The sequence below is a fragment of the Brachionichthys hirsutus genome, chromosome 1 (assembly GCF_040956055.1).
Source record: "Brachionichthys hirsutus isolate HB-005 chromosome 1, CSIRO-AGI_Bhir_v1, whole genome shotgun sequence".
NCBI lineage: Eukaryota > Metazoa > Chordata > Actinopteri > Lophiiformes > Brachionichthyidae > Brachionichthys > Brachionichthys hirsutus.
Genome location: NC_090897.1, coordinates 15,049,837 through 15,075,479, shown reverse-complemented (window position 1 = coordinate 15,075,479; position 25,643 = coordinate 15,049,837). Strand labels below are relative to the sequence as shown.

Here is a 25,643-nt window from a genome sequence, read left to right as displayed (position 1 = left end):
TTGAATATATATATGGGGGGGGGGGGGATAGAGAGAGAGAGAGAGAGAGAGAGATGATGTGCTTTCCTACCACCTTGTCCTGGTGAGCCTGTTGGTTTTTCGGCTCCTGCTCTGTGTATTTTCACAGATGATGTTTATCCTCAAAATACCGGTCAAGCTGTAATTTGGGGTCATACATCCGTCTCTGTCTGTCTGTCTGTCTGTCTGTCTGTCGCTCTGATGATGAGAGAAGAGGTTTTGGCTGCGGACCGACTTGGGGCGGTCGTACAGCGTCTCAACCGGTTGACCGAGTAACACACAGCGGCAAACACCACCTCTGATGTGGTGGGAAAAGAAGCAAAAGGAGACGCCGGTCGTTACTTCTTCATTTGGCACGGTGCTTTGAAGTCTGCATTTTGGAAACTGAATTTCCATCCGACAGCATAAACTGTCTGCTTCCCGACGACACGTGGAGCGTGAGTCACCCGCAGTGCCATCAAAATGAAGCACAGCAGAGTATTCTCCTCTGATAACCACAGTCATTGTCATTCATTTCAGAAATATCGGAAATTAACAAATTAAATAAAATTCTTGATCATATTTTGGAGATATCATGTTTTCTATCCTCAACGATATTTGCAGTACTGATTGTCTAAATAAGGGTCTGGACCTAAAACCCTAATCTATGTAAAGGTGAACGTTCTCATTAATGTAGACTGGAAACAATCCTTTCAATAATTCACTTTCCTTTTTCCAGGAGTGGAAGTGGCTCAGTAGGTTGGCACTTCAGTTAGCAACCGGAGGGTTCCCGGCTCAAATCCTAGGTCAGAGTGTGGTACTGGTGGCTGGAGAAGTGCCAGTCCAACTTCAGAGCACTGCCGAGCTGCCCTTGAGCAAGGCACCGTGCCCCCTCAACTGGTCCAGGCGCACTAACCATAGGGGCAAATTTACCCTTTGCATGTTACGGGGTCCCTGTACATGTGTGTGATTTGTTGAGCGGGGCCCCTCGGACTGCGGTGTGAATTCATTCTCCTTGTGGTGTGTTCCGGACTACGTGTGTGACATCATTTACAATGACAAAATACAGCTTCCTTTCCTCTTCTTCTTTTTTTGAAGCAGTCTTTTTTGTATGACCATATTATTAAAAAAGTAAATGAACAAGATTAACTGTTAATTGCACAGGAAATTGTCCATCCATCCATCCTCAATGTGTCTACGATGACAAAATAAAGCTTCCTTTCCTCTTCTTATATTCTAATATTTTTTCCTGACTTCATTCTGGATCAGATCCAAATGAAATTTGGTGGTGAGATAGAGGCCCCCACCCAACATGATTGTGTCAAATTCCATAAACATCAGTCAATAATCAACCGATAAAGAAAATTTCAAATCACATTTTGGTGAAAATCGAGCAAGTCTCCTGGATCCTCACCAAAATGTGTTAATCTGTCGGTAACAATTCCAGCATTTGCTGAAAATTTCCTTCCATCAAGACGGATGGACGGGCAGACAGACAGACAAACGGCGGCGATTTCATGACCTCCGCCTCATTAAGGGCAGAATTCCTGTTTAGCTTAGCAAGCTAATGTTCATGTTCCACACGCATTGAGACTGTTTCGATTATGATTAATAATAATACATTATTATGAAACAGTATACAGTATTGTGAACTTCGCCTCTTTAATTTATGTCCAAATTATTTTTTTTACATTAGTCTTATTGTTTGTTTGTTTTTTAGCATTGTAATAGAAATCAGTGGGAATGATGATCAATGGTAGACCAATTATTGGATAATAAAGTTTTCACCCTCTTTTTAAAGGTCCAATGTGTCTCTTCAGCCTAAATCCGATTCCAAGGATCTTAGTTTTTGGTCAACATGATATTGAATATTTGTGTGACTGTCTCAGTATTTGACTCCGAGAGCGGATGAAAGAGCAACGTGTGGCGAGAGACTAATCGAAGCATCACTGCCTTATGCTTCATAGTCGCTGAAAGAAAAACGGTGAAAGGAGGGGGTTACTGACTGAGCCTTCGTCTTCAGATTTAGACATTTTTTTATTATTTTTTATTTATGACTGGGCTGTCCATTCCAATAACAATGTTTGTTTGGTTTGTTTGTTCCTGAGCGATCGGATGCCCGTTTGATTCATGTGTTTCTTGTTTGTGCTGACCACATTTAAAAGTACCTCGTGGAGCTGCAAAGAAAAACACAGTTTATAGACAGTTTATTTCTCAATCAAAAGGGTGGAACACATTTTCAACCTCATGCAACATTTGCATACGTTAAAACCAACCATGTTCACCATTTGTCTTCTATTTACATACATTGCCGATTATATTTTGTTAATAGAGACATTAAACCAAAATAAATAACAAACTAAACTATTTTCGTATTCGCTAATGTGGTCCAGGTGCAAAAAAACAAAAACGTCAGTGCGACAAAAGTAGTCTCTAAAACAGAGCACACCCAACAGTATAAGGTGCAATGAAACCATAAGCAATGTAATAAATAAATAAAAAGTATGTGCAATATAATGGAACATTATGCTATTACAAGACCAGAATGCAAAAAATAGTACACAATAAATTATAACGGGGCAAAGCAGCGATTGGGGGGGGAGGGGGTCCTAGTAGATTTTGAGGAAAAGCTGAAATTTGCAGAAACGTAGGGGATGGGATCCTTCACATCTGCAAAATCTATGCATGTGCAACTCATCTTATCGATAGCATTCATGTGAGAACCTCAGTGATCTTTTCTGTCATCCTCACCACACACTCCAGAGTCTTGTGATCACTGGATTTGCTGTTACCAAACCACATCATGATGCAGCCACCAATTGGTCACGACCCTCTCTCAGAGTTCCTTTGTAGAGGGTGGTGAGAGCAGATGGTTGAAAGCTGGCTGTCTTCTGTCTACCAAGGGCGTCGTTGTGGCTGTGGCTGCGTCGTTAGGGTGGAGATGAGGTCATCTGAGATGTTAATGCTAAGAAACTTTGTGCTGCTAACCTTCTCTATTGTAGATCGATTGATAGACATTAGTTGCAGATGAGGACGACCACAGTCATGTTCTTAAAACAACAACAACAACAACCTGTGATGTGATTGCTCTTCGATTCAGCACAGCGGTAACGCAGGAGTCATGAGTGAACAGCATGGTGCCGAGCATCTATCCTTGTGGGACGCCTTCATTCTGTTGCCAGTTCATTCTGACTGCATTCTGCAAACAGTCCAAAAAGGGGATGATTGTGTTGAATATTGAGCTGAAGCTGACAAACCACATTCTGGTCTGTTTCTTTCATGTTAAAGTGGGATGGAACTGAGTAGTACAGGGTTTAAGCAGTGGAGTGGTTGTAGTTGTTGGAACGCTATGCAATCTGAAGAGGATCGAGTTAGCTAGGGAGGGCAGATACGATGTCACTACAAGCTGCTGCAATCACTTAAAGCACTAAACCTATAGAAGGATAGGTGGGGAGAGTGGGTGTGTGGGGCAAGAAGACAGACACGGGTAACCACAGTAACAATTACGGGTATAATAATAGAAAAAATAAACAAACATTTACTTCTGGGGAAGAAGTCAAATAACTGAATTAAACTAAAGAGAACTAATGTTTACCAGAGAAGGCAGAAGCTCAGTGCATCATGGGAAGTCCCCCATCAGTCTAGGCCATGGGCATTATAACTAAATACTAGCTAGCCTTAATTATAAGCTCTATCAAAAAGGAATGTTTTCAGCCTCCTCTTAAATGTAGAGAGGAGGTCTGCCTCTCGGACTGAAACTGGAAGAGGGTTCTACAGGAGAGGAGTCTGGCTCCCATCCGACGTTTGGAGTCTCCAGTGACCACAAGAATCCCTGCGCCCTGAGAGCCTAATGTTACAGACAGGTAATATGGCACTATGAGATCTCGGAGGTATGTCGGGGCCTTAGCATAAGTCGGGTCAGAACACATTCAGCAGCATTATGGGTCAGATGGAGTCTCTAGAAACGTGTTTGTGGGGCCTGATAATAGCGTGTTAAAAATCTCTGTTCTCCAAGTCATGTAGATTCATTTGTCTTTTTTGATGCAGAATGTGCCTCTTGTTTTTAGATACTGCTCAACTTAAAGAAGGCCGTTCTAGACACGTGTTTTATGTGGGTGCTAAACAGGGCAGCACAGGGGAAGGTGCTGTTGCCTCACAGCAAGAAGGTCACAGGTTCAAACCCAACTTGGGACCTTTCTGTGAGGAGTTTGCCTGTTCTCCCCGTGTCTGCGTGGGTTCTCTCCGGGTTCTCTGGTTTCCTCCCACCACCAAAAACAGGTGAATGGGTTACACTCGCGTAGGTGTGAGTTTCTGTGTGAATGATTGTCGGTCTGCGTGTGGCCCTGGGATGAAGGAGGAGCTTGCCCAACAATATTGATTTTAAGCATTATATCATGACTCATAACAGAATTCATTTTTTGTGAGATGCTTCATGAGTCAAAACATATTCAAATGTAACTGTTTATTATAATAATACAGAGTGTGTTTGAAAGTTTAGAGACAAAAACTGCACTAAATGTGTGTTACGGACACAAACATTAACAGTGCACTGTAATGTCAGGAGACACACACACATCTGGAATATGTGAAACAAATATGTGATTAGAAAGCAGAAAAAAGACAAAAATATAAATATAAATGACATCTATGCTGCATTTGTGTTAACGCAGCATAGATGTCATTTTGGTGGTTTATTTCATCATACACAAAATTATTACAAAAAAAGTTAAACATCTGCATTTTGTAATAACCGGTGCAATATGTAACAACTTATTACAAAATGAAGCAAACTTTATTGCATATTACTTTCAAGAATTTTGTTACAAAATGTGGTGTTATTACATAATGCGGTGCTACACAACCTTTTCATGTTATATTATTGGTAACTGGCAGGATAAAGGAAACATTTTAAATTTGTTATAAATTCCTGTTTGTTGTAATCTCTCTCATTGAATTTCCACTTTTCCACAGCTGCCGGTCAAAGAGGCGTCTGTTGATAGTTTAGTTTTGCCTTCTTTCATTTTGGTTTCCTTTCTTTCATCCACGGTGGCCTTTCTAAAGCCACTGTTTCTTCTGACTCCAGATAAACCACAGACATAAAATGCATCTCTCCCAGCGTGCATGCTCCTGTTTCCCAGTGAAGGACCTCCAAGGCGCTGAAAGCAGCTGGATGTGGCTGAAATCATGACGTCTGCTGTGAGGATCCATTTACATAGAAGCATCTTGAATGAATACTGCTCTTACAGTCATTTTCATTCTGGTTCACTGCTTCAGAAAGTGTCATCGCTTGGCTCGGTGACATTTTTGAATTTACATGTTTGGAGTGTGGATCGTAGAGACTTCACACAGATGCTCCACAATTAATTTAAAGGATGAAAGGTTAGACTGGAAATAGCCTGTTCTGGTGCCACAGGCCTTTAGTGTGTCTGGCAACAAACACTGAGAGACATCAAACACACAACACAGACAGTTAACACCTCTGTTTGCGTGGGCCCATGTGATGTCATCAAAGACTGGATTCCCAGGTGCTGATGGGACAGGAACGGGCCGCGTTGGCTCTCCTATTCATGGTGCCTGGCTGAGAACTGACACGTCACACACACACACACACACCACACACACACGTCAAGTCATCTATTCATTCCCCACAAGCAGGAGATTGAAAAAAACCCCAGCAGTACTACTATTAATGTACTTTCTAGTCGCCACAGCAAACCAACGTTCTCCACTCCACCCTGTCCTTTGCATCAACCAGCCTCCCTCATGTCCTCCCTCACTGTGTCCATCTGTCTCAGGGGTAGGCAACCTTTTTCATGGCTTGTGCCACTTTACAATATACTCAAGCCCAAAGTGCCAACACGTACATTTTGAAGAAAATAATTTGTCAGTGATGTGCATTTATAGAGGGGTTTGTTCGTCCTTTCCGTAATGGTATCCCACAATATTTGTGGGCAGTGTTTACAGAGACGTACACGATCGCTAATCGTAACACGTGTCATTTTCCCCAAGTATTCGTCGTTGGATTTTGTAACATGAAGTATTACAAGTCACTAGACAAGAAGGCTTTTACTCTTACAAGGAGAAAACGGCTGTGATTGGGGTGAAGATCCTTACAGGATGGACAAGTCCGAGTGGTTAATGATCGCTTCCTGTTTCCTACCCGGACTTAATAAACGACCTGATCTTTCAACCCAGCCCATTTTACTCTTTGAAGGACTTTCAGGATTATCGGAGTCTTGACAGCTACGGTCGTTTCGTTTTGGATGTTTGTGTTTATCTGCATAAACCCAGCTCTGCTCACGTAAACCAAACTACTTTTTGAACACACATCAATTTAATATGGAACGTGGGCTTCATTTATTACGATGTTACATCAATATCCAGCAAATTTTGCTTATTATAACTTGCCTGAAGTGTTTTGTGACGCCTGCCCGTCCGGTTTTCCTGAGTTTTGTGTTTTGTCGCTAAAACCTTTCTTTCAGTCTACGTCTCTGCATTTTGGGGTCCACTCTTTCGAAAGCCATCACATTTACGGTACTTTAAAAGCAATCTCTCTGGTAAAATGGGCCTGGCCATTCTCTCTATTTCTTCCTTTGAATAGGACAAGGCTTATTGTCATATCCTCTTTTTCTCTGCTGTGGCTGTAAATGAATAACAAATACATTAGCTGGTAGAAGCCTTCGTAGCAGCACACTTGTTCAATCTCCTGGTTAAAAAGGCTATTGTGGGTTTTACTAGCTGGTAAAGTTAGATAGCAGGATGTTGTTCTGCAAGCAAAAATAAAAATAAGCAGCTGTGTCATACAGCAATGTTGGAATCCAGTGTTTTATAATGTGACAACATAATAACTTAACATCATACTGCATGGCGGTTGATCTTGTCCCCTGCGCTCAGGGTAAGGAGTCACATTTTCAGTTTGCTGCTCTTTCTTTACTGAGCAGCAAACTGCTAGAAGCTGCTTTTTAAAATATTCTAGCTTTTGATCACACACAAAATTCACTTTCAGGCATTACTAACTCTTACCTCCAATCATCCCTGCATGCAAAACAGAATATTAAATTGAAATAATGATCATACTTTGAAATGTCTGTCTAGAATAAGCAGCAGAAAGAGAATTGTCTTTTTGCAGGAGACAAACAATTCCATGATACGTTTTCTCGGCCTGTACACTGAGGTCAACTCGGAGCCACATAGCCTCAGCTGTGCTTTAGCTCTGTACATGACTGATTACAAATGCTTGATCATCCTCCTGTGAACTAAACTATAGCATTCCACATATTTGATGCTGACGGGGGGGGGGGGGGGGGGGGTTGCAGGCAGATGCCAGAGTGGAGAGGAGCTCCTCAGAATAACACGACATGATAAGTGACACTGCCTAATGACGGAAACACACAGTCCCAGAGACACATGGAGTAACTCAAACCAAGTTGATGGATCTTTGTGTTGAAATTCAAAACTGCCCCATTCTCACACATAAACATGGTGCATGTGGTCGGGCCACATGTGATCTATTTCTATCTGCATCTCGGAGATCGGAGGACAAAATGTGACTTAAAAGCTGATGTCACTCCTGCAAAACCACTGACACGGTCAGAAATAATCATAAACTCACCCCCCAGACGGTCCCACAGACTCACGCAGCAGAGAAATTATAAGGTTTAAAATGAGTCCCAGATACAGGATGAGAGCCCAGGACAGGAGAGATGAGGAGCCTCTGGAGCGCACGCTGGAAAAAGCCATGCCACATGACAGGAAAAACAAACAAACAAAAGCAAAATGAAAGCTGGGGAAAGCAAGGGAAAAGCTGACACGACGTTTCTGAGGTAACAGCTTGCTCCTCTTAGGACTTCAGGGAAGTGCAGAACATTGCATCTCGTTTCTCAACCGGCTGCAGACGACTTGGAAGGAAAGGCGTCTCCTCTCGGGTCGATGAGATGAGAAAGGTTTCAACTTTTTGGACTTTTGAAAATGTCACGTCTTTTACTTTTGCTCCCTTTCTCATTGTGAGCTTTCAGGCTAGGATGCTCGCCCACGTTTGTAAAAACGATGTAATGTGTCGTTAACGTGAAATGACAATGCAGTCAATGCACAAAAATACACAATATTGGCTTCACGTTTTATCTGAAGTTGTGTCTCTGAGAAACTATCATGTGCAGAACACACCAATAAATTCTTACTTCCTATTTCCTCACTTTATAGCAGGTTATGCAGTTGCTGTTTTCTTGTTATCTAAAGGTGACTGCTCGGGAGAACACTCGATTCTCCCACTGCTGAAGCGTCTTCTGTCATCATTAAATCATCACTGTAGCCTCAGATACAATAATTACCCCTCACCCCATCTGAAGAAGATCACCATACGCCATGGGTCTCAGCAAACAAACAGAAAAACAAACAAACAATAATGTAACTTTAGATCCGGTAACATTTGCTGTAAGCACAGATAATGCATAATACGCAAACATATGAATGAACTTTTGTAAACTGTCGTGTATTCAGTCTTTTTTTATAGTAGCTTTAAACTTTTAAAAGAGGTTCCCATCTTCTTCAGCAGTTACAAAGAATGCTACAAAGCTGCTTGGCTTTGAAGCTCCAGAAATGTCCCTTTCTAACAGCCTGGAGGTGAGTAGACAATGATTGAACATTTACGTTGAACATTATTCCACTTAAAAGACAATCGGTCACTCAGATATTCAAAGTCATGGCAAAGACTTTCCGGAGCGACCCTGAAAGCATTTCAAGCCGCTACACCCTGAGTTCAAACGCATCTCTGCAGGTCGAGCTTTGCATAGTTTTATACCATCCATTTGTCAGAGGATTGCTTTACTCTGGTCTGTCTCATGCTGTGTTCCTAAGTCCGGAGGCTTCGGGGGGGTACAGGTCTCATCTCAGTGTGGTCTCTACATTTTCCAATCTATTTCCATCTCCGGCCAGAAAAGCCCAATTGCTTATATTCCCGGCTGCAACCAGATATGTTGCATTGCTTTTGGGAAACAAACAACAGACCGGCCTGCCTGACCCTGAATGGTAACCCAACAAGCCGACTGGGAGAGACACACCATGAGGAAAGGAGCGAGGGAAGAAGAGAGCACTAAGGGTTTCAGACAGCTGGTTTTGCAGGCTGTAAATAAGCACATCGTCTGTCAACGCGGTGGCGCAGGGCTACGAGCTGCGGTGTGCCGGGGTGGAACTCTGGTCAGATTTAACATCTGCAGCCACAGTCAGCGACGCACACTGGGAGATCAAGATGTCGCTTCTGATGCTTCTGTCTCAGTTTGCTCACATAAAAAAAGACATGGAGTCAGCATGTGCCGTTTGTCCAGCCCATCCTGACCTTCGGTGCGGTCGCTTCTCTTCACCAACCCTCCACATTGAGCACGTGGCAGAGCAATTTACCCTCCGGAGCAGACTGCGGGGACGACCGCCCATCATCGACACTCAGGAGCGAGGCCATCGATGCATTTTACAGCATGAGGACGAGCAGGCGCTGTAATGTCATGATAATATCATCATGCAGAACGCAGTGAAGACGTATGAAACCGTTGTGCCACCAGTGTAGGCACAAGACAGAAAAAAACAGCAACTCAAGATAATAGTTTATTTCAATTTATCCCGCATTCATTTCCATCTGAAATGATGAACTCTGGACTAAAGAGAGAGAGAGTCTATCTCTACATTTTGATTATAGGCCGATGGCGTTTTTCTGGACCCGCTGCCCACATTACGACTCGTGCCCCTCCGTGATGGGAGTCCTGCTCTGAATATGAGGTCTCGGCAGGCGCTTTGCCCTCTTGAAGCATAAAAAAAGGGATTTAATCACGAAGCAACAAAAACTTGGTCCTAACTTAATGCTGTGCTGTTTTTTTCTGCTGTTTAAAAGGCACATCAGATACATGCCTTTGCGACATGGGCTAATTTATGACATACACATGTAACCGGTTCATTAATAAGTGTTAATATAATTACACAAAATTGTCCGTGTGTTCTGTTTCTGTTATACCTGGTGTGTCATACGCTGTGCAGACTTCAGGTCCTCCAGCTACTTCTTCTATGGTTTTATTTCTTCTTCGTGTGTCTGTTATAAATACTGAGTTCTCCCGCTGCCTCTTCCCTTTTCGTATCTGATCGCGGAAGAGTTTGGGCTGGACTGTATGCTAGCGACGCATATCGATGTTCTTTTATTTCATATGTCAACCAGATTAAACGGAGAGTGCCTCCAAAAGTTCCCGCTGTATCCCGTGGCTCCTTCCTGCATCACACGCTGCACGAAATTACACAACGCAGAAGTCCACCGGTCACACACAGACTCACTTTGTTGATTCGCAGATTGGCTGGTACATCAAATTTGGTCATTGTTGACCATTCTTTTAATGCGCAATGTGCATTATGTCAATTTTGTATTTCAGATTTTGTTGAGTGGAGCGATGTTGCTCATGGTATTTCCCCCTGGGATTAATTGTCACACCTTGAGGCGGGCCTGTATGATCCTTCCCCCACTAACTCTCCCTGTCTTCCCCTCTCCTGTGCTCCTGCAATCAGTTCATTCCCATCACCTGTGCTCCTGCCATCACCTGCATCACATCAGCAATCAGCCCGGACTCTACATATACTCTGCTCACACACTGCACCCCTGCCAGATTGTTAGCGATGCGTCCTGCTTCCCAGCGATTCAGACCGACCTCCCGGGTTTCGACCCTGCCTGCTTCCCGGACTCCGCCTCTTCGCCTGCCCCTTGGATCTGTCTGCCCGTCTGTTTGGATTTCCTGGCTTGTGACCCCTGCCTGTCTTTTGGACCTTTCCTTTGCCTGCTCCTTCGGATCTGTCTGCCGGTTTGGACTGACTACCCTGTAATGAAAAATAAAGCTCAGTTTTTGGATTCCCACTCTACTGTCGTGTGTTTGAGTTTTTTCCTGCCTTGGTCCATGACATCAGTAAAGTATTCCGATCTGATGATTGGAACACATTTCCCTGCTGTGGGTGCAAATAAACTGTTGCGTCCCGTAGGGCTAACGAGCAGAGAAGACCCTGAAAATGACAGACAGAGCCAGGAAACAGAATAGAGACTTTGATTGCTCTTAAACAAAAAACACTGTCTAAAACGGTAACGAGGGGTGGACGGGCTGGAACGTCCGGTAAGAAAAAAGACACGAAATCACAGCCAAACAAAAGTGCAAAAAACAGCTGAGCTGGAGATTAAATCTAATAAACAGAATCCAAATACTCAACGGCAGAGAACGGGACAGCATCCCAAGAAGAGGAACAGGAACGGGAAACAAGCATAGGGGCCATTTGGATGATCCGGTAATCGGAAAACTGGTGACCAAGGGATTATAAACAGTTGGGGAATTGGATGATGGATTACAGGTGTGTCTGCTCTGCCGCTCCGTTCTCTGCCACGCCCACTGTCAAGAGAGGGAGAGAGGGAAATGAAAAAACAAACCAAGGAAAAAACCCAGAACCCCAACATAAACACGTTGCCGGGACAACAATAGATCTCTGTTGACTAAAGCCGACTGAACTTCAGTTCTGCTGAAAAATGAAAGAGACCTCTTGAATGAATGGAAAATAGAAGCAATGTTTCTAACACAAATAACTTACCAGGAGGCCCAGGTCTGGACCGGACTTGTTGCCCATTTAGGATCAGTAAAGGCATGGGATTTATTAGTGATGCTATTACAATGATAGCAAGACACAACTGTAAAAGCAAAGTCAATGTATCTGTTTTCATTTTACAGACACCATGAATCAAAAAGAAAATCATGAATGCACTGTAAAAATGTAGGATCTCAGCAAGACTTAAATCTTGTCCAAAAAAAATCTTATTCATCTTGTTTTGAGAGGAATATACTATTCAAGAGCAAATTGTCTAAGACTAACAAGCTTGTTTTAAGAATATGGATTTTTCTTTTCTTAATTAGCTGGTAAATCTTATAGTTAGTTATTTTGCATGCAAGTCATGCTGATCACTGATAGAATGGTGTCTTTATTTTACTCAAAACACACATAATAAGAAAAAAAACGTGACATTTTTTAGTGAAGTTTCATTTCTGAGTTCGCCTGCAAACAGCTGCCGGTGCATTCCAGAAGCTCATCCAGGTGTTTGCAGGCCACCAGAAAAGGCTGCTGGAGGACCGGTTGTAATCCTAAAACTCAGGACTTGCAGTAACAACACACTCCAACGTGTGTGAAGCCCGTCTCTTCGAGGAAAGATTTGCCTGAATGGTGACTCTTGAACAGTGCAAAGCGACTCCATTGTGGCTTGTCGAACAGACTAATCTTCACTGCTGCAGTAAGTGGAAAGAAAGGAGCAGCGCTGCTGCTTTTCTGTGCTGTCAGACATATTTACATTTTCAGGTGGATGACCCGAAAAACTTCATGCATGCAAAATGTAATCAATCAGAACAAATGATAAGCACGGCAGAACATTCTCTTGTACTTGTTAAGTATTTAAGAAAGCACATGCAGACCATATTTTGTGCATAAACGACCCGTAATCCTTGCTTTAATTAAGCCATGGGCTACATTTGTTTTATATTCGGTGCATTCGTTATGGTAGAATCAGAAAGTTCCCTTCAGCAGCGTTCATGAAATCGGCACTCTTGTTACCCTCGCCAAAGAGGAGGCGAGGGTATTGCAATTGGATGCGTTTGTTTGTCTGTCTGTTTGTTTGTTTGTTTGTCTGTCCGAGCGCATAACTCAAAAACTAGTGACCCAATCGACTTGAAAATGTTACACAAGCAAGGTTCTGTCCGTGGCTCGGTCCTCTCCGAGAATGGCGTTGATCCGGATCTGGATCCAGATTCTAGAATTATTTTTACATCTGGAATTGTGCCTGTGCTGTAAACTGCCACTTTAAGAGGGAGGGACACGAATGGCATGATGGGAAAAAGAGTCCAGAAGGAGTCTTGTAGTACGTTCCGGAGCAGCAAGCTAGAGCAGGTTTGACCTCTCTGATCCGGAAGCCCTGTTTACTGTCTCACAAGATCCAATAGTATATTGGAGGCGAGGGTCTGCAATCTCTGATTGTCGTTTTCTAGTTAGTGTTACAGCTGCCAGTATTTTGTGTACATGTAGGACATGGACTAACATGGGACACAGTGGGCTGAGGTGGGATGATAAAAAACTAACGTTTCATTGTTCCCTCACTGTGACCAAATGTGTTGGAGTGACATCAAGCCAGGTCAAAGTAAGAATTCATCCCACTCGACTTTGGTGGCTGAGACAAACTACTCTGTGCCGATACTGTTAGGTGAGATGACCTCAATCGTCTTGTCTATGGGTGAGAGGTGGGGTACACCCTGGATGCGTCGCCAGCACATCGTACAGCCACGCATAGACAACCTCTCGCGCACACACTCACACCTACGGACAATTTTGGGGCAGTCAATCCACTTAAGTTGTATGTTTTTGGGGGTGAGAGGAAGCCGGAGAGCCTGGAGAAAACCCACACGGACACGGAGAACTGACAAACTCCACACACAGGATTCGAACCCAGAACATTCTTGCTATATGAGGCAGCAGCGCTATCAACTGCATCTTCCGAACCGATTTGTCCGTTACCGGGTCGCGGATCGTGCTGGAGGCTATCCCAGCATCAGCAGGCGAGAGGCAGGGTACACCCTGGACAAGCTGTCGGTTCATCACAGGGCCAGAAACATCGGCCAATAATCAACAGGGACACATTTTGAAGCTCCATTGACTGCAATGTTAACAAACATTTCATAATGATCCATAATCCAGGATCTTTTCTGGATCATCACCAAAATGTAATAATCTGTTCCTGGAAACATTCCCAACATTTCCTGAAAGTTTCATCCAGATCCTCCCATAATATTTTGAGTTATCTCGCTAACAGACAGACAGTCAAACAAACAAACTGCGGTGACGTTGAAAGCTCAGATTTACGAGTGTCACTGAAGGCACCAGCCGAGAAGCGGAATCTCTTCTGCGCTCTCCGCTGATTGGCTGCCGGCTCGGCTGGTGCTCCGCGCTCCATCCTCGCGGAGCCGCGCTGCGCTCAGTCCGCTCCTCCCGACTGCGCTCCCTGCAACACACACACACACACACACACGCACAAAGCGCGCTGCTTCCGTGCGCGCCGCCAGCTGCTGCTGCTGCTGCAACCTGCCGACTTCACGCCAGCCACCAAAGCGCGACGAAGGAAACGATGCATGCGCGCTGCATTACGCGATATCGCAGGTTATTCCTACTTTTGCGCTCTTTCAGGAGGTGTAACCGCGCGCGCGTGACGTCACCATGGACCGCTTTTTTCTTCTGATATGGACTTTATCCATCCCGCCGGTCGGCTGCGCCTCAGTCGGGCTCCTGTCAACCCTCTTGTCCTGGAATATTGTCAAGGCATGTGTGTCTTTCTTCAAACAGTAATCCATCACACGCACTGAACGAGTTCGGGACCAAACCGATCAAGCGCTCTATTTGATGTCATTGATTTTCAACCAAAGTGATTGTCTGAAGTGCAGCTCCTCTTTCAGCAGAGCAGCTCCATTCATCCTGCTGGGGCTTGCTACCTGTTGCTACCTGTTCATCTCTTTTTTTCTTGCAGACGCTGCACATTTCCAGCTCACATACCGACCACAGCAGCCACGGTTTAAATCACGGTGAGTGTCTTTCGGCATCGACAGATCATTCTTCCAGCGAGCATGAAAGTGATTGTGATCAGAGGCTCGCTCCAACGGTTCCCTTCCATCATTGTAAAATGTTTTTTTTTGGCTCACAAATCAAAGCGGTGCCAGATCGTGCTCGGGGCTGATGTGCACGCTGGGGTTCCCCCTTGGCTGCTCAGACCTGTGGAAGCCCAGTAAATAAAGCTCTCTCATTCTCCCAGTAGTCCCCCTCCTGGGGGGCTTGTAGGTGCCAGATAAAGAGAGTGGGCCATCCTGTAGCAATCTGAAAGGGGGGTGGCAGTTATCCACTGCTGAAAGGGTTTGCAAATCAAATGTGTGACTTTTGATTTAAACCGTGAAAACGGCATGAAATCATCCCAACATTTCAAACCTCTGGTTATGACGTATCGACCCACGCCTGATATTCGTGATGTGACGAGTCGACGCTTCTTGCCCTGAAGGTTTCAGAAGGATGGCGCTCGAACCAGTTTAAATGATGACGATAATGCTTTTCTTCCTCTAACTGACATGGGAGACCATGTTACGTTGATAGACTCTATACATCTGTCGGTTTGTGGCACAACCATTGATATGAAGCTCCCAGTATTGATGTGATCAGCTTCAGGTTATTCACCAGCAGTCAGAAGAAGCAAGGCGCCGGGACTTGACCCAGATCATCGTCTGATTGGCGGCTGAGTCTCAACCCAGATCAGCGTCTGATTGGGATTGTCCCGATTGTGCCTTTTTTTTCCTAAATCCATTCTTAACCACTCGATTAATCCGTCCCGCAGACAGACAGATCTTAACCTCCTTCGTGGCGGTAAAAATAGAACACGTCCGAGCTGCAGCCGATTTATTTCCTTTCACTCTTTCGGCATTCTCACCCTCCCCTCGGAAGCTGAATGCACACAAATGACTTTTAGAAAATGTTTGAAATGATGAACCGAATCAGAAGAATTGCGATCGAAATGACAAGTCCAGCTCAGAACGACTCGTGTCTGAGTGTTTCATGTCGTCTCATTCTCCTCAGACTACGTGTTTGTCACCCCGGTGGAAGTCGATTCTGCGGGAGGATACCTGACGCACGATGTGTTCAGGCGGCCCCGGCGCAGCAGGAGGTCCCTCTCTTCTTCTCTGCACTACCGGGTCTCTGCGTTTGGGCAGAACATGCATCTGGACTTGCATCCTTCCTCTGTGGTGGGTCCGGGGTTCACCGTGCAGACGCTGGGGTCAGATGGCGTTTCCACGGTGATGGGTAATCTGGGGTTACACAAATGTCTGTATCAAGGATTTATCCGCAACCTGTCGGCCTCCTCCGCTGCCATATCAACGTGCTCCGGACTAGTAAGTATCTGCCTGTAGCCTCTTGGTTCACAGAGGGTTACTCTATCATCTAATAAACTTATTGAATATTTTCCTTTCACCATTTAGGACCTGGTGTCCAGATGCGTGGACATCACATTTTGGGTTATATGTCATAATACTTTGTTCTGTTCAACTGAGGCTTGACGCCGTACACGAGGACACCGACCCTACTATCTACCACCATCACGAGAGATAGATAGATAGATAGTGGTTATAAATGACCATCTTGTAATGATTGCGATAAAAAAAGGTGGGGGCATAAGAATTTAATCTTCTACCTGCTCCTTTCTAATCATGTAAATGTTGAGAATGCATTTTCATGAAAATAATAAAATAATAAGAAAGATTATAGATAGATAGCTAGATAGATGATGGATGGATTGATAGACAGATAGATAGATAGATAGAGATAGATGATAGATGATAGATAGATAGAGAGATAGATCTTTAGTTTGGGAGACTGGTGGGTTACCTCAGGGAAATTGGGATGCCTTCGTTCTTATACTGATCAGTTTCCAATGAGAGAAATAAAACACAACAAGGAAGAGCTTGGGTCTGAATCAAACTGATCCCATGAACTGTTCTTAAAACAGTTTGAAGTCACACGTTCATCTTCTCAACACTTTGGCTGAGATGTTGGAAACGGCAGGTTACGACTCCACCCCGATTTCCAGTCTTACCATTATGCCTGAAACAATGCGCTGACCTCTGACCTTCGGTGCCCCAGCTGATTTGATGCATTGAGCGAACGACTCCGCCCTCAGTTATGTTATGGGTTAGGTGTGAAAGGGCGCCGATGCCCTCGAGCATCAGCATCCATTTGTGGGGATTTATTCAAAGCATGAGACCAGACTAAACCGGTTATCCACGACTGTTTATTGTGCCTCGCCATGCTGTGTATAATGAACAAAGGTGCGCAGCCATTGTGGATCCCCGCCAGAGCTGTCTCCACGGTTACGATGTGGTCTCCATGGAATGGGCGCTGCGGGATTGTTTTAAAGACAAGACAACCACGTTTACGTCTTCCTCCCATAACCAGGCGAGTTTAAATGCAATTAGCAGCAGCTAGACATTAAGGCATAGAAGGAAATCGGCTAAGATGTCTTCATATCGGGGGGGGGGGTCCTCTTTGACCCTTGAGCAGTGAGGGATTTTGGGATGCCTGATAAATGTCGTTGCCGCCTCTTACGTATGTAAATCTAACGCGAGACGCAGCCGCACCCACAAGGTATGAATCGTTTCCCTTAAAAGACACAGACTGTCATTACGGAATCCCATGCTGCACTTTATGAGTCACCTGCACCTTTCCGGCTCATCCGTGACACATCCCACCCCCAGCCTGGCCCAAATGGACACGCTGCCCCTCCGGCCCTTTCCTTTTTGCTCACCCTGGTCTTTTGTCCTCTGTTTGCCCTGCTTCTGCGTGTCCCCTTGTTGGCAGTAATTAAAGCCATGGTGAAGTTTGAGCCGCCTGGCTGGCACTGCTAATCTTTGCATTGTCCTTTTCATTAGGCTGGCTCCCATTCACAATAAAACACCGCTGACCCGTTCTCTTAAGAGCGGCCTGCGAACACAGTGTGATTGGTTCATTGAACAGGCCGGGACGACTGCTTTGATCTATTTTTACCGCGAAGCTTTGCCTCATTTTTTTTTTTTTTTGTCATCGTTGGTTGGATGTTCAGTTGGCCTGTTACATCAACTACGTATAAAGATTCATGCTGTTCAATTGTAAGTCAACATCCGTGTGTGTTGCGCTCTGCTGCGATTAGCAGTTCACCCCTGCTTTCCATCAACCCAGAATATTTGGAGGAAGTACAAATGATCGATGCGGCGGCAGAGTAGAGAAGCCGATTGAGGAAAGCTAGAAAAAAAAGGCAAGAAGATATGGAAATCTAGTAAAACGCAAAACCCGAGATGAGCAGAGAGGATCGAATCATGAATGAGATTTGAGGCGGGCTGGGAGTGAAGTGCTCCGTTGTGCACGGATGATGCGCCCTCATTGTTCGGAGGCTCTCAGGGAGGCTGGTTTCCTGAAAGAGAGTTGGAGAGATGGACTGTTTGCGTGAAAGGGCTATGGAGAAGAAATGGGGTGAGGGAAAGACGGGAAAGTGAGAGAGAGAGCTCCGTCAATGCTTCGTTCATTGTCTCCTTTCAGCAGAGCAGATGAGAAAGGAGGAGCGCAAAGCATCTGAAATAAGGTCTCTGGATTTATCTGGGGGCAAACCGGGGCGAGGTCTTACTTGAAGGGTCGCCCTGGCCGGGCCGAGCAGATGGGAGTGGGAGTCTGCTTTAATGAGGGGCGAGGCGAGATGGTATTAAGGGCAGAGCAGGATGGATGGATGGATGGATGGATGGATGGATGGATGGACGGATGGACGGATGGACGGACGGACGGATGGATGACCGGCAAACAAGGATTTCCTACTGTAAATCCTCTAATTGAACTGGTGTTAAATTTGTTGGTATCTCGTCCATTCACATCCGTGTGGAGAATCACGCTTCGGTTGCCGCCTCTTTAGCCTGATAGATGAAAGGATGGATGATGTCATAGAGGAGCGTACGCCGATGGAGAGGTCTTATTCTTCTTTTTGTGTTTTCTCATTTGAGGTCACGTTGGTGGTTGACCCTAATCCTCTGTGTTCATGTAAATGGGGGTTGCAGCATGGCTCTGTGTGTGTGTGTGTGGGGGGGGGGGGGTCACAGGTTCTTACTATGTAGAGCGAGTTCAGAGCTGTTTGCCGCTCCATGTACTGAAATGAAGAATTGAAGTCCACACAATTTCCTGTTAGCGACGCAGCCTCTTGTGGATGGGTGTGAGTGTGTGTGTGGCTGGTTGTCTGTCTTTGTGTTGCCCTGCGATGAACTGGCGGCTTGTCCAGGGTGTTCCCCGCCTCTCGCCCATTGACTGTTGGGATAGGCTCCAGCTTGGCCCGTGACCAGATAACGGACAAAGCGGTCGGAAAATGAATGAATGAATGAATGAATGAATGTCTGACTGTCGGGGCCACAGCTAGCATTTATGAAACCCAGGACCGAACTCATTTCAAGGTTTGGGAGTTCAACACAATTAAACCTGGTTTGTGTCAGACTGTTGTCTGATGGCTCGCTGAAGCTATCACAGGCATGGCCTGATTTTGATTGATTTTGATTCTTATGTTGCATCATTGATTGACCACTTTAATTTGTCCAAATATCTGGACTGCTGCTACAGTCCGAAAGAGAAAGCAACAAAAAAGCAACAACAGATTCTGCACGTTTGCTGGTTGCACACTCCCAACCGTAATGATTTCCTTTCTTGCTGCATTAACTCTGAGCATCCAATGACGCCAACCTGAGGGTGGAAACACACTCGCATGTGCTCACATTTGTTTTCCATGACCTGAATCGGCTTTAAGAGTTTTAGATGCATGTTTGGAGCTGGGATAATGATCCGGGAACCCCCAGGTGTCACGGTTTTATGGCTGAAATGTGTTTAGCACACCCATGTGTGAGAGAAAAACACCAGAGAACGTGTCAGGACACACCCACTCTCTATTCGCTCCTTCAGCCTCCTTCATCTTCTCACAGCCCAGACCCAACCTGTCAGATTGCCGTCGTTGACACGGCGCTGAGCGTTGTGGCGACCTACGACCTCTGTCTTTCTCTGCTAGGCATGGAGCTCCCTGTATAGTGTGAAGAAGGCTTTTGCCCTTTTCCCGGGCCTCTCTCCAAATGCTGGACGTACCGTAGCCTCTGGAGGCCTTTGTGCACGAAGGGAGTTTGTGCCATCCTCTCATGCAAAACTGTTCCTGGCATGAAGCACTTTTCAGTGGCTTTGTTGTCTTTGTGAAACAAAAAAGTGTATTTCAGGAATAATTGTTAATTTGAAAATCCGCTCTATTCCAGGACTTCATTCAAACTCATGAAAAAGTATCCATCTGGAAAGTAAAAGCATTTGGCCAAGAGGCATGCATTTAAACGGTGTTTGTATATTTAACATGTGGAGGTGTTGTAATCCCATTAGACTCCTCGTGGAGTTGAGACATATGATGTGTGTGTGTTTGTCCGTGCGCTCCAAATCCCTTGGGCTGCAGCAGAGTCAGAATCACACGCGAGTGACCGATTTCCAGCGAGGGTCATTTGTACCTGTCTGTTTTCCGTAAAGGCCAACAAATCGAAACGCCTCGGCGCTGCAATGCGCCTCTCTGGCTTGGCCACATTTCAGCGACCGGGCTGGGCCGCAGAGGCGCTCAGAGCCTGGCGCTACAAAAGGAGAGTGGCCCGGAGCCGTTCCCTGGTGGTCTGGATGCTGACAGTGATGTAGTGCCCACTGTTAGATGCCAGCAGGAGAGGCGGGAGGGCTCTCAGCATGAGTGTGGGATGTTGTGTGTGTGAAAGGGAGAGAAGAAAGCAGGAAGCCCGTGTGTATACGTGAACGCTGCATGTGTGTGTGTGGTTGCACGTCCTCTCCGCTATGCACGAGGTCTTTCTTTCACAAGATGAATGGCTCGTGTTGAAGTCTTCGAGTGGACGCTGCAGCCTCTACAAACAGCACCCATGCATCAAATCTGACCTGCTTTTGTCACAACTGCATTAAAACCTGGCCGTGCCAGTTTCCCGTATGGCTGTGTTGGATACAAATTAAAGGGATAGTTCACTTCCCCCGCCGAAAAGTCAATAAATAAATACAAATCAGATGTAATTGATGGGAACTCCAGAATTATTCTGAACAAATGAAGAAGATGTTATTTTTTTGTTTTGTTTTTTTTTAAAAGGACTTTCACACAATTCTGATGATGAAATCCAAACCTCCAGAATCCCGAAGTCCCAAAATAACACCATTTATACCGAAAAGGAACGTGGATCTCTGCTTTGTTAAGGAGCAGGAATTTGCAGGTTTTTTTCCTCATGAGGGATCGTTTAACTCTCGTAAAAGGACAGGATGTGTTCTTAGCTCGGCTTCCCTCAATCAAAACGATGAAAAGGTAAAAAGATGCATCTTTGATCGTTGTGTGGCACGGTGGCGCAGTGGTTAGCACCGTTCCCTCACGGCAGGTTCCGCGGCTTTTCTGTGAGGAGTTGGCACGTTCTCCCGGTGTCTGCGTGGGTTCTCTCGGGTTCTCTCCGGGTTCTCCGGGTCCTCCCACCACCAAAAACTCCCTTTCACATCACTTGAATTGTGTCACCGATTACTCTTAAATCAGTAAAAGTGTGACGGTGACCCTGATGGTGAAATCAGTAGCATTTTGAAGGAGGACATTTCCATTTGTGAGGGATGGGGTGGGAGTAGCCCCCGTCCCGTCTTCCGTAATCTGTCCATAGTGCCCGCGGGCTCCTGCATCTAAATCTGCTGTGCTAACCAGGCATGCTCAAAGGGTGCTAGTAGGTTAGTGGCAAGGGTTAGCTTGTCATGCTATCACTAATAGTAGCTGTAATACCACAGCCCTGTATTGTAGTTGACGTATAGAAGCGTGGCCTGCTGGGCCCCCGTCCTCTGATCAAGGACCCAGAATAGCCGTCCCCTTTCTTACCTGATTTTAAATGCACACAATTCACTTAAGAAAATTACTCAAATTGTGATTACTGAACATGCAAGATGCCTTCGGCGCCTCCATCCTCCCGTTTAATCCCCCCCCCCCCCTCACCACACACTGTGCTCCCGTGATGTGCTCTGAGCTGGAGTGCAGATGTGCTCTAGAGCTCGATAATAACCAGCTTGGGGCTTCTCACCGCTCGGCACTGGTCTTTAGCAGCATGTAAGCACTTACTCATTTGCCTTATAATATCATGCTTGGAAACCTTCAAAGAGGACGTGGCCCATTGCGTTGCCAGCGACACAGAGCTCTTTGTCGGAGTGGCTCGTGTTGGCTTTGCTCAAAGAAAAGGAAAAGTCCTGAGAGAGTTTCTAACCCTTGTTTTTCTTCTGTAGGAAATATTGCCGGTGCTGATTTTGATGTGGCGATTCAGCTTCTCTCTGGCTGCGTGCACCTCTGTGAGCCTGCGTGTGAATGCAGGCTCACAGCTCGTGTGCATCCCTTTAATCCAGCTCGGTCTTAATGCACACAGATAACTAGAGGTCTGACGCAGCTGCAGGCTACAACATTTCTCTGGCGTGTCTTAAACTCTGTGAAACTCGAGACACCTCATCCTCCTTTTTCATCATACATCACTGAATGTACAGCCCGGCTGCTGCGAAGTGCAGCCGGTCCACCAGAGGCAAAGGGAGAGAGTCCAACACAGAGTCTGGCATTCTTATTTTTAGAACAAAAAGGCATTGCTGTGAAATGACCAGAAATCACTGGTGGATCCATTCATCGGACATCTCTGTGCCGGTTTCATCAAGAGCCCGAAAATCCTGCAGACAAACAAACAGCATCAAAATCATTGCCTCCCCAGTGGAGGTAATGATTAGGCGTTTCAGCTTTAAAGGAGGCATCTTTAAACAGACAGGTCTGTAAATGCCAGACGGAGAAATGGATGAAGAAGTTTGAGGAAGGAGAGGGTGATTTATGGATGTACAGACGGATGTACGGATGGATGCAAGAACGGACGGTTGCATGGTGGCAGGAAGCCATGTATCCGGTCACCGAGGGCTTCCTCTGTTTAGTTTGACACTTGCTGGTCTGAGGGGATGGGGTCAGCTCAGCCTGACCGGGATTCTGTTGCACGCACGGGCACACACACACACACACACACCCACACACACACACGTCAGTAGGTTGCTGAGGAAATAGATGACTCACACATGAAGGTCAGAAGTCAAGGGGTGTGTGTGTGTTAGCTTTTGATAAATTCAGCAAATGCATGCCTTTATATTGGTGCACGTGTGTGTGCATGTGTGTGTGTGTCTGATTGTGCAGCTATTTTTTGTGCACTTAGTGGGTTGTGCAGTGAATTAGGATTCTGTGGTTTGTCCGTCCTGAGGGCAGCTGAGGCCGCTTCACCAGAGCAGAGCGCCCGCCTGCTGTGATGAGTAGTATGTTCAAATGTACTGCTGCATGAAGTACTGCACCCAAATGTTCACATTTAGCTTTGGGAGCAGTCGTCTCATATTACTGAGGCTACCACGAAAACGTGGCGAAAATGTGTCCAATGAATGAAGCGCTAGCTAATGCTAATGCTATATCTCTGACCACCAACTCTGTGAAGACAGATAATGTATGAACGAATCATTCCCGCCATCTGCCTCGTGTCTTTTAACTAGCCATTCTTTTGTCACCAAGAACTGAAAACATGAACAAAAATAAAAATCTCTAATTACCGTACTTTCCTGACTATACGTCGCTCCGGAGTATAAGTCGCAGGACCAGCCTAACTATGAAAAAAAGTGTGACTTATAGTCCGGAGAATACGGTAACATGATCCAATTGAGCGAAACTCAATGAGTTTCAGTTCTTCATCAGACATTGTAATTTCATGCTAAATATCTTCCACCCAGGCTAATGCTGTCATCACGCTGCACCTCTACTGAGTGAGTGTCGGTAGCTGATGGGGCGGATCTGGATAGGCTGGAAAGTTAATGTCGCTGAGTCTGAAAGGATGAATCACTTCTGTGATTCTATGTGACCTGCAACACCGCTGGACATGGACGTGGCAGCGTGCAGCGTGTTGGATTGAAAGCTATGCTCTTCCAGAATATGGCGGCCTTCATTCATTGTCAGCGTGGGTAGCGTGAAACGGCACGAATGCTGTGTGGTAAAATGTCGAAGGACATTAAAAGGTTGGAAGTCATACAATCTCACTCTGTGGTGGCCATTCATATTAAAGGATTGGCCAATAGGACTCTCTTGTGCAAATACAATATATTGCTTGATGCCTCTAATAATATTGTGATGCAGTAAAAAAAAGAAATATTCAATGTGGTCATGGGAGAGCCAATCACTCTCATATCTTTTGGCTTTGTGGAAAGATTCAGACATTTTGGGACAGTGTTATGCTAATTCTAGAGGAGGTGTTTGGTTGCGAGATCCCACGGGACCCCCGGATAGTGTACCTGGGTTTAATACCCAGTGATATGTTTCAGAAGAAAGACATTTACCTCTTTAAAATCCTGACACTTGCATGTAAAAAGGCCGTCACAAGGAACTGGCTTAAAAGTGACCCTCCAACGATTGGTCAATGGCTGGACATTGTAGAGGAAATGTACTCCATGGAGAAGTTGACGTTTTTTCTGAAGACCAAAGCAAGGACTCACGGACAGCGGTGGAGGAAATGGACCGCTTATAAGACTAACAATTGAGCCCTGAAATGGTGGAACCAAGGTGTGGACTGTGAAGCATAGTACCCTCACAAGTGTTTATCTCTGAGTATATGTATGTATGTGTAGGTATGTGTGTGTATACGTATGTACGTATATATATATACTTTTTTTTGTTTTTGTTTTTTGTCGTTGTTGTCCTGTTTCTTGTTGATATTCTTTGAATTTTTGTAAACTTGAAAAATACAAATAAAGATTTAAAAAAAAAAGAAATATTCAAAGCAGTACTCCGCAAACTGGATAAAGAAAACCTCTCTGGAGGAGTTATTGCTGATTTTGACGGGGATCAACAATAATTAGAATGCTTGTTTTACATCTCACAAATCATGAAAAGATGCGTCGTCTGAACACAACCCGAAGCTATGTGGTTTCTAATTCTACCTTTTGTGTCCATCCTGCAGTCAGGCTTCATCCGTTTGTCTGAAGAGGAGTATATGATCACGCCGCTACCTCAACATCTGGCTCAACTACACAACTATAGTGCCCCTGAAGGTCACCGCCCACATGTGGTCTACAAACGCTCTGCAGAGCATGTTGTTCATGGAAGATCTACAAGCTCATCTACCACCAGACCTCACAACCCGCACCTTCACCATCACCATCATCATCATCACCATGACCGCCGTCGGCATGGAAAGCTGCAGAGGCAACACTTCTGCGGACGCCGCAAGCAATGTATGTAAGGAACCTTATTTATATATCTCATTTCTCACTATCTAAAGTTGCAGCCTGCTTATTTGGAAGATTAATGTACCGGTATGTCTAAATGGTTTTGAGTGTATGTTTCCGCTGTAATAACACATCTACCTGTGAGAATCAAACTTTCAGTCTAGTATATAGTTTAAATTTAAGGAGTGAAGCATCTTGGGGTGTGAAATTCCTGCCATTTCCACCTCAGAGCAGACATTCTAACCAGGAAAATCACAGTGCCTTCGTTTGACCCTTTATCTTCCTCTTAACTAATCAACTCTCCTCACTTTTATCCCTCCATCTTTCCTCTCCTAGATGTCCCCAAGCCTCCTGCTGAGGACACGTTCATCATGCCTGATGAGTATGTGACGCCTGGGAGGACAAAGAGATCGCCCATCACCTCCAACAAGGTCGGAGGCCTGAATGTGGAGACCCTGGTGGTGGCGGACAAGAAGATGTTGGAGAAACATGGCAGGGACAATGTCACCACATACGTCCTCACTGTCATGAATATGGTGAGGGCAGGACAGGGGAGAAGAAGGAAAGGAAGAGGTGGCTTGGAAAATATCTCCCTCATTCCCTTCCTTCTTTTTTGAATTAGATTTGACCCGTGAGAATTTACATGACAACTGTTTTCTACAGGTGTCCAGCCTTTTCAAAGATAGCACCATTGGGACAGATATCAACATAGTGCTGGTTAGCTTGTTGCTATTGGAACAGGACCCGGTGAGCAG

General features: G+C 45.2%; 1 protein-coding gene across 1 annotated transcript in view; it reads left to right on the top strand.

Moving 5' to 3' along the window:
- The first annotated feature begins 14,250 nt into the window (after positions 1 to 14,250).
- The window catches only part of adamts18 (ADAM metallopeptidase with thrombospondin type 1 motif, 18), a 52,563-nt gene continuing 41,170 nt past the window's right edge, over positions 14,251 to 25,643 (top strand). The window contains exons 1-6 of the mRNA XM_068756785.1: positions 14,251 to 14,352; positions 14,558 to 14,612; positions 15,649 to 15,962; positions 24,621 to 24,894; positions 25,225 to 25,424; positions 25,552 to 25,635. Coding sequence (XP_068612886.1) covers positions 14,251 to 14,352; positions 14,558 to 14,612; positions 15,649 to 15,962; positions 24,621 to 24,894; positions 25,225 to 25,424; positions 25,552 to 25,635 — 1,029 coding nt within the window. The remainder of the gene's footprint in view (positions 14,353 to 14,557; positions 14,613 to 15,648; positions 15,963 to 24,620; positions 24,895 to 25,224; positions 25,425 to 25,551; positions 25,636 to 25,643) is intronic.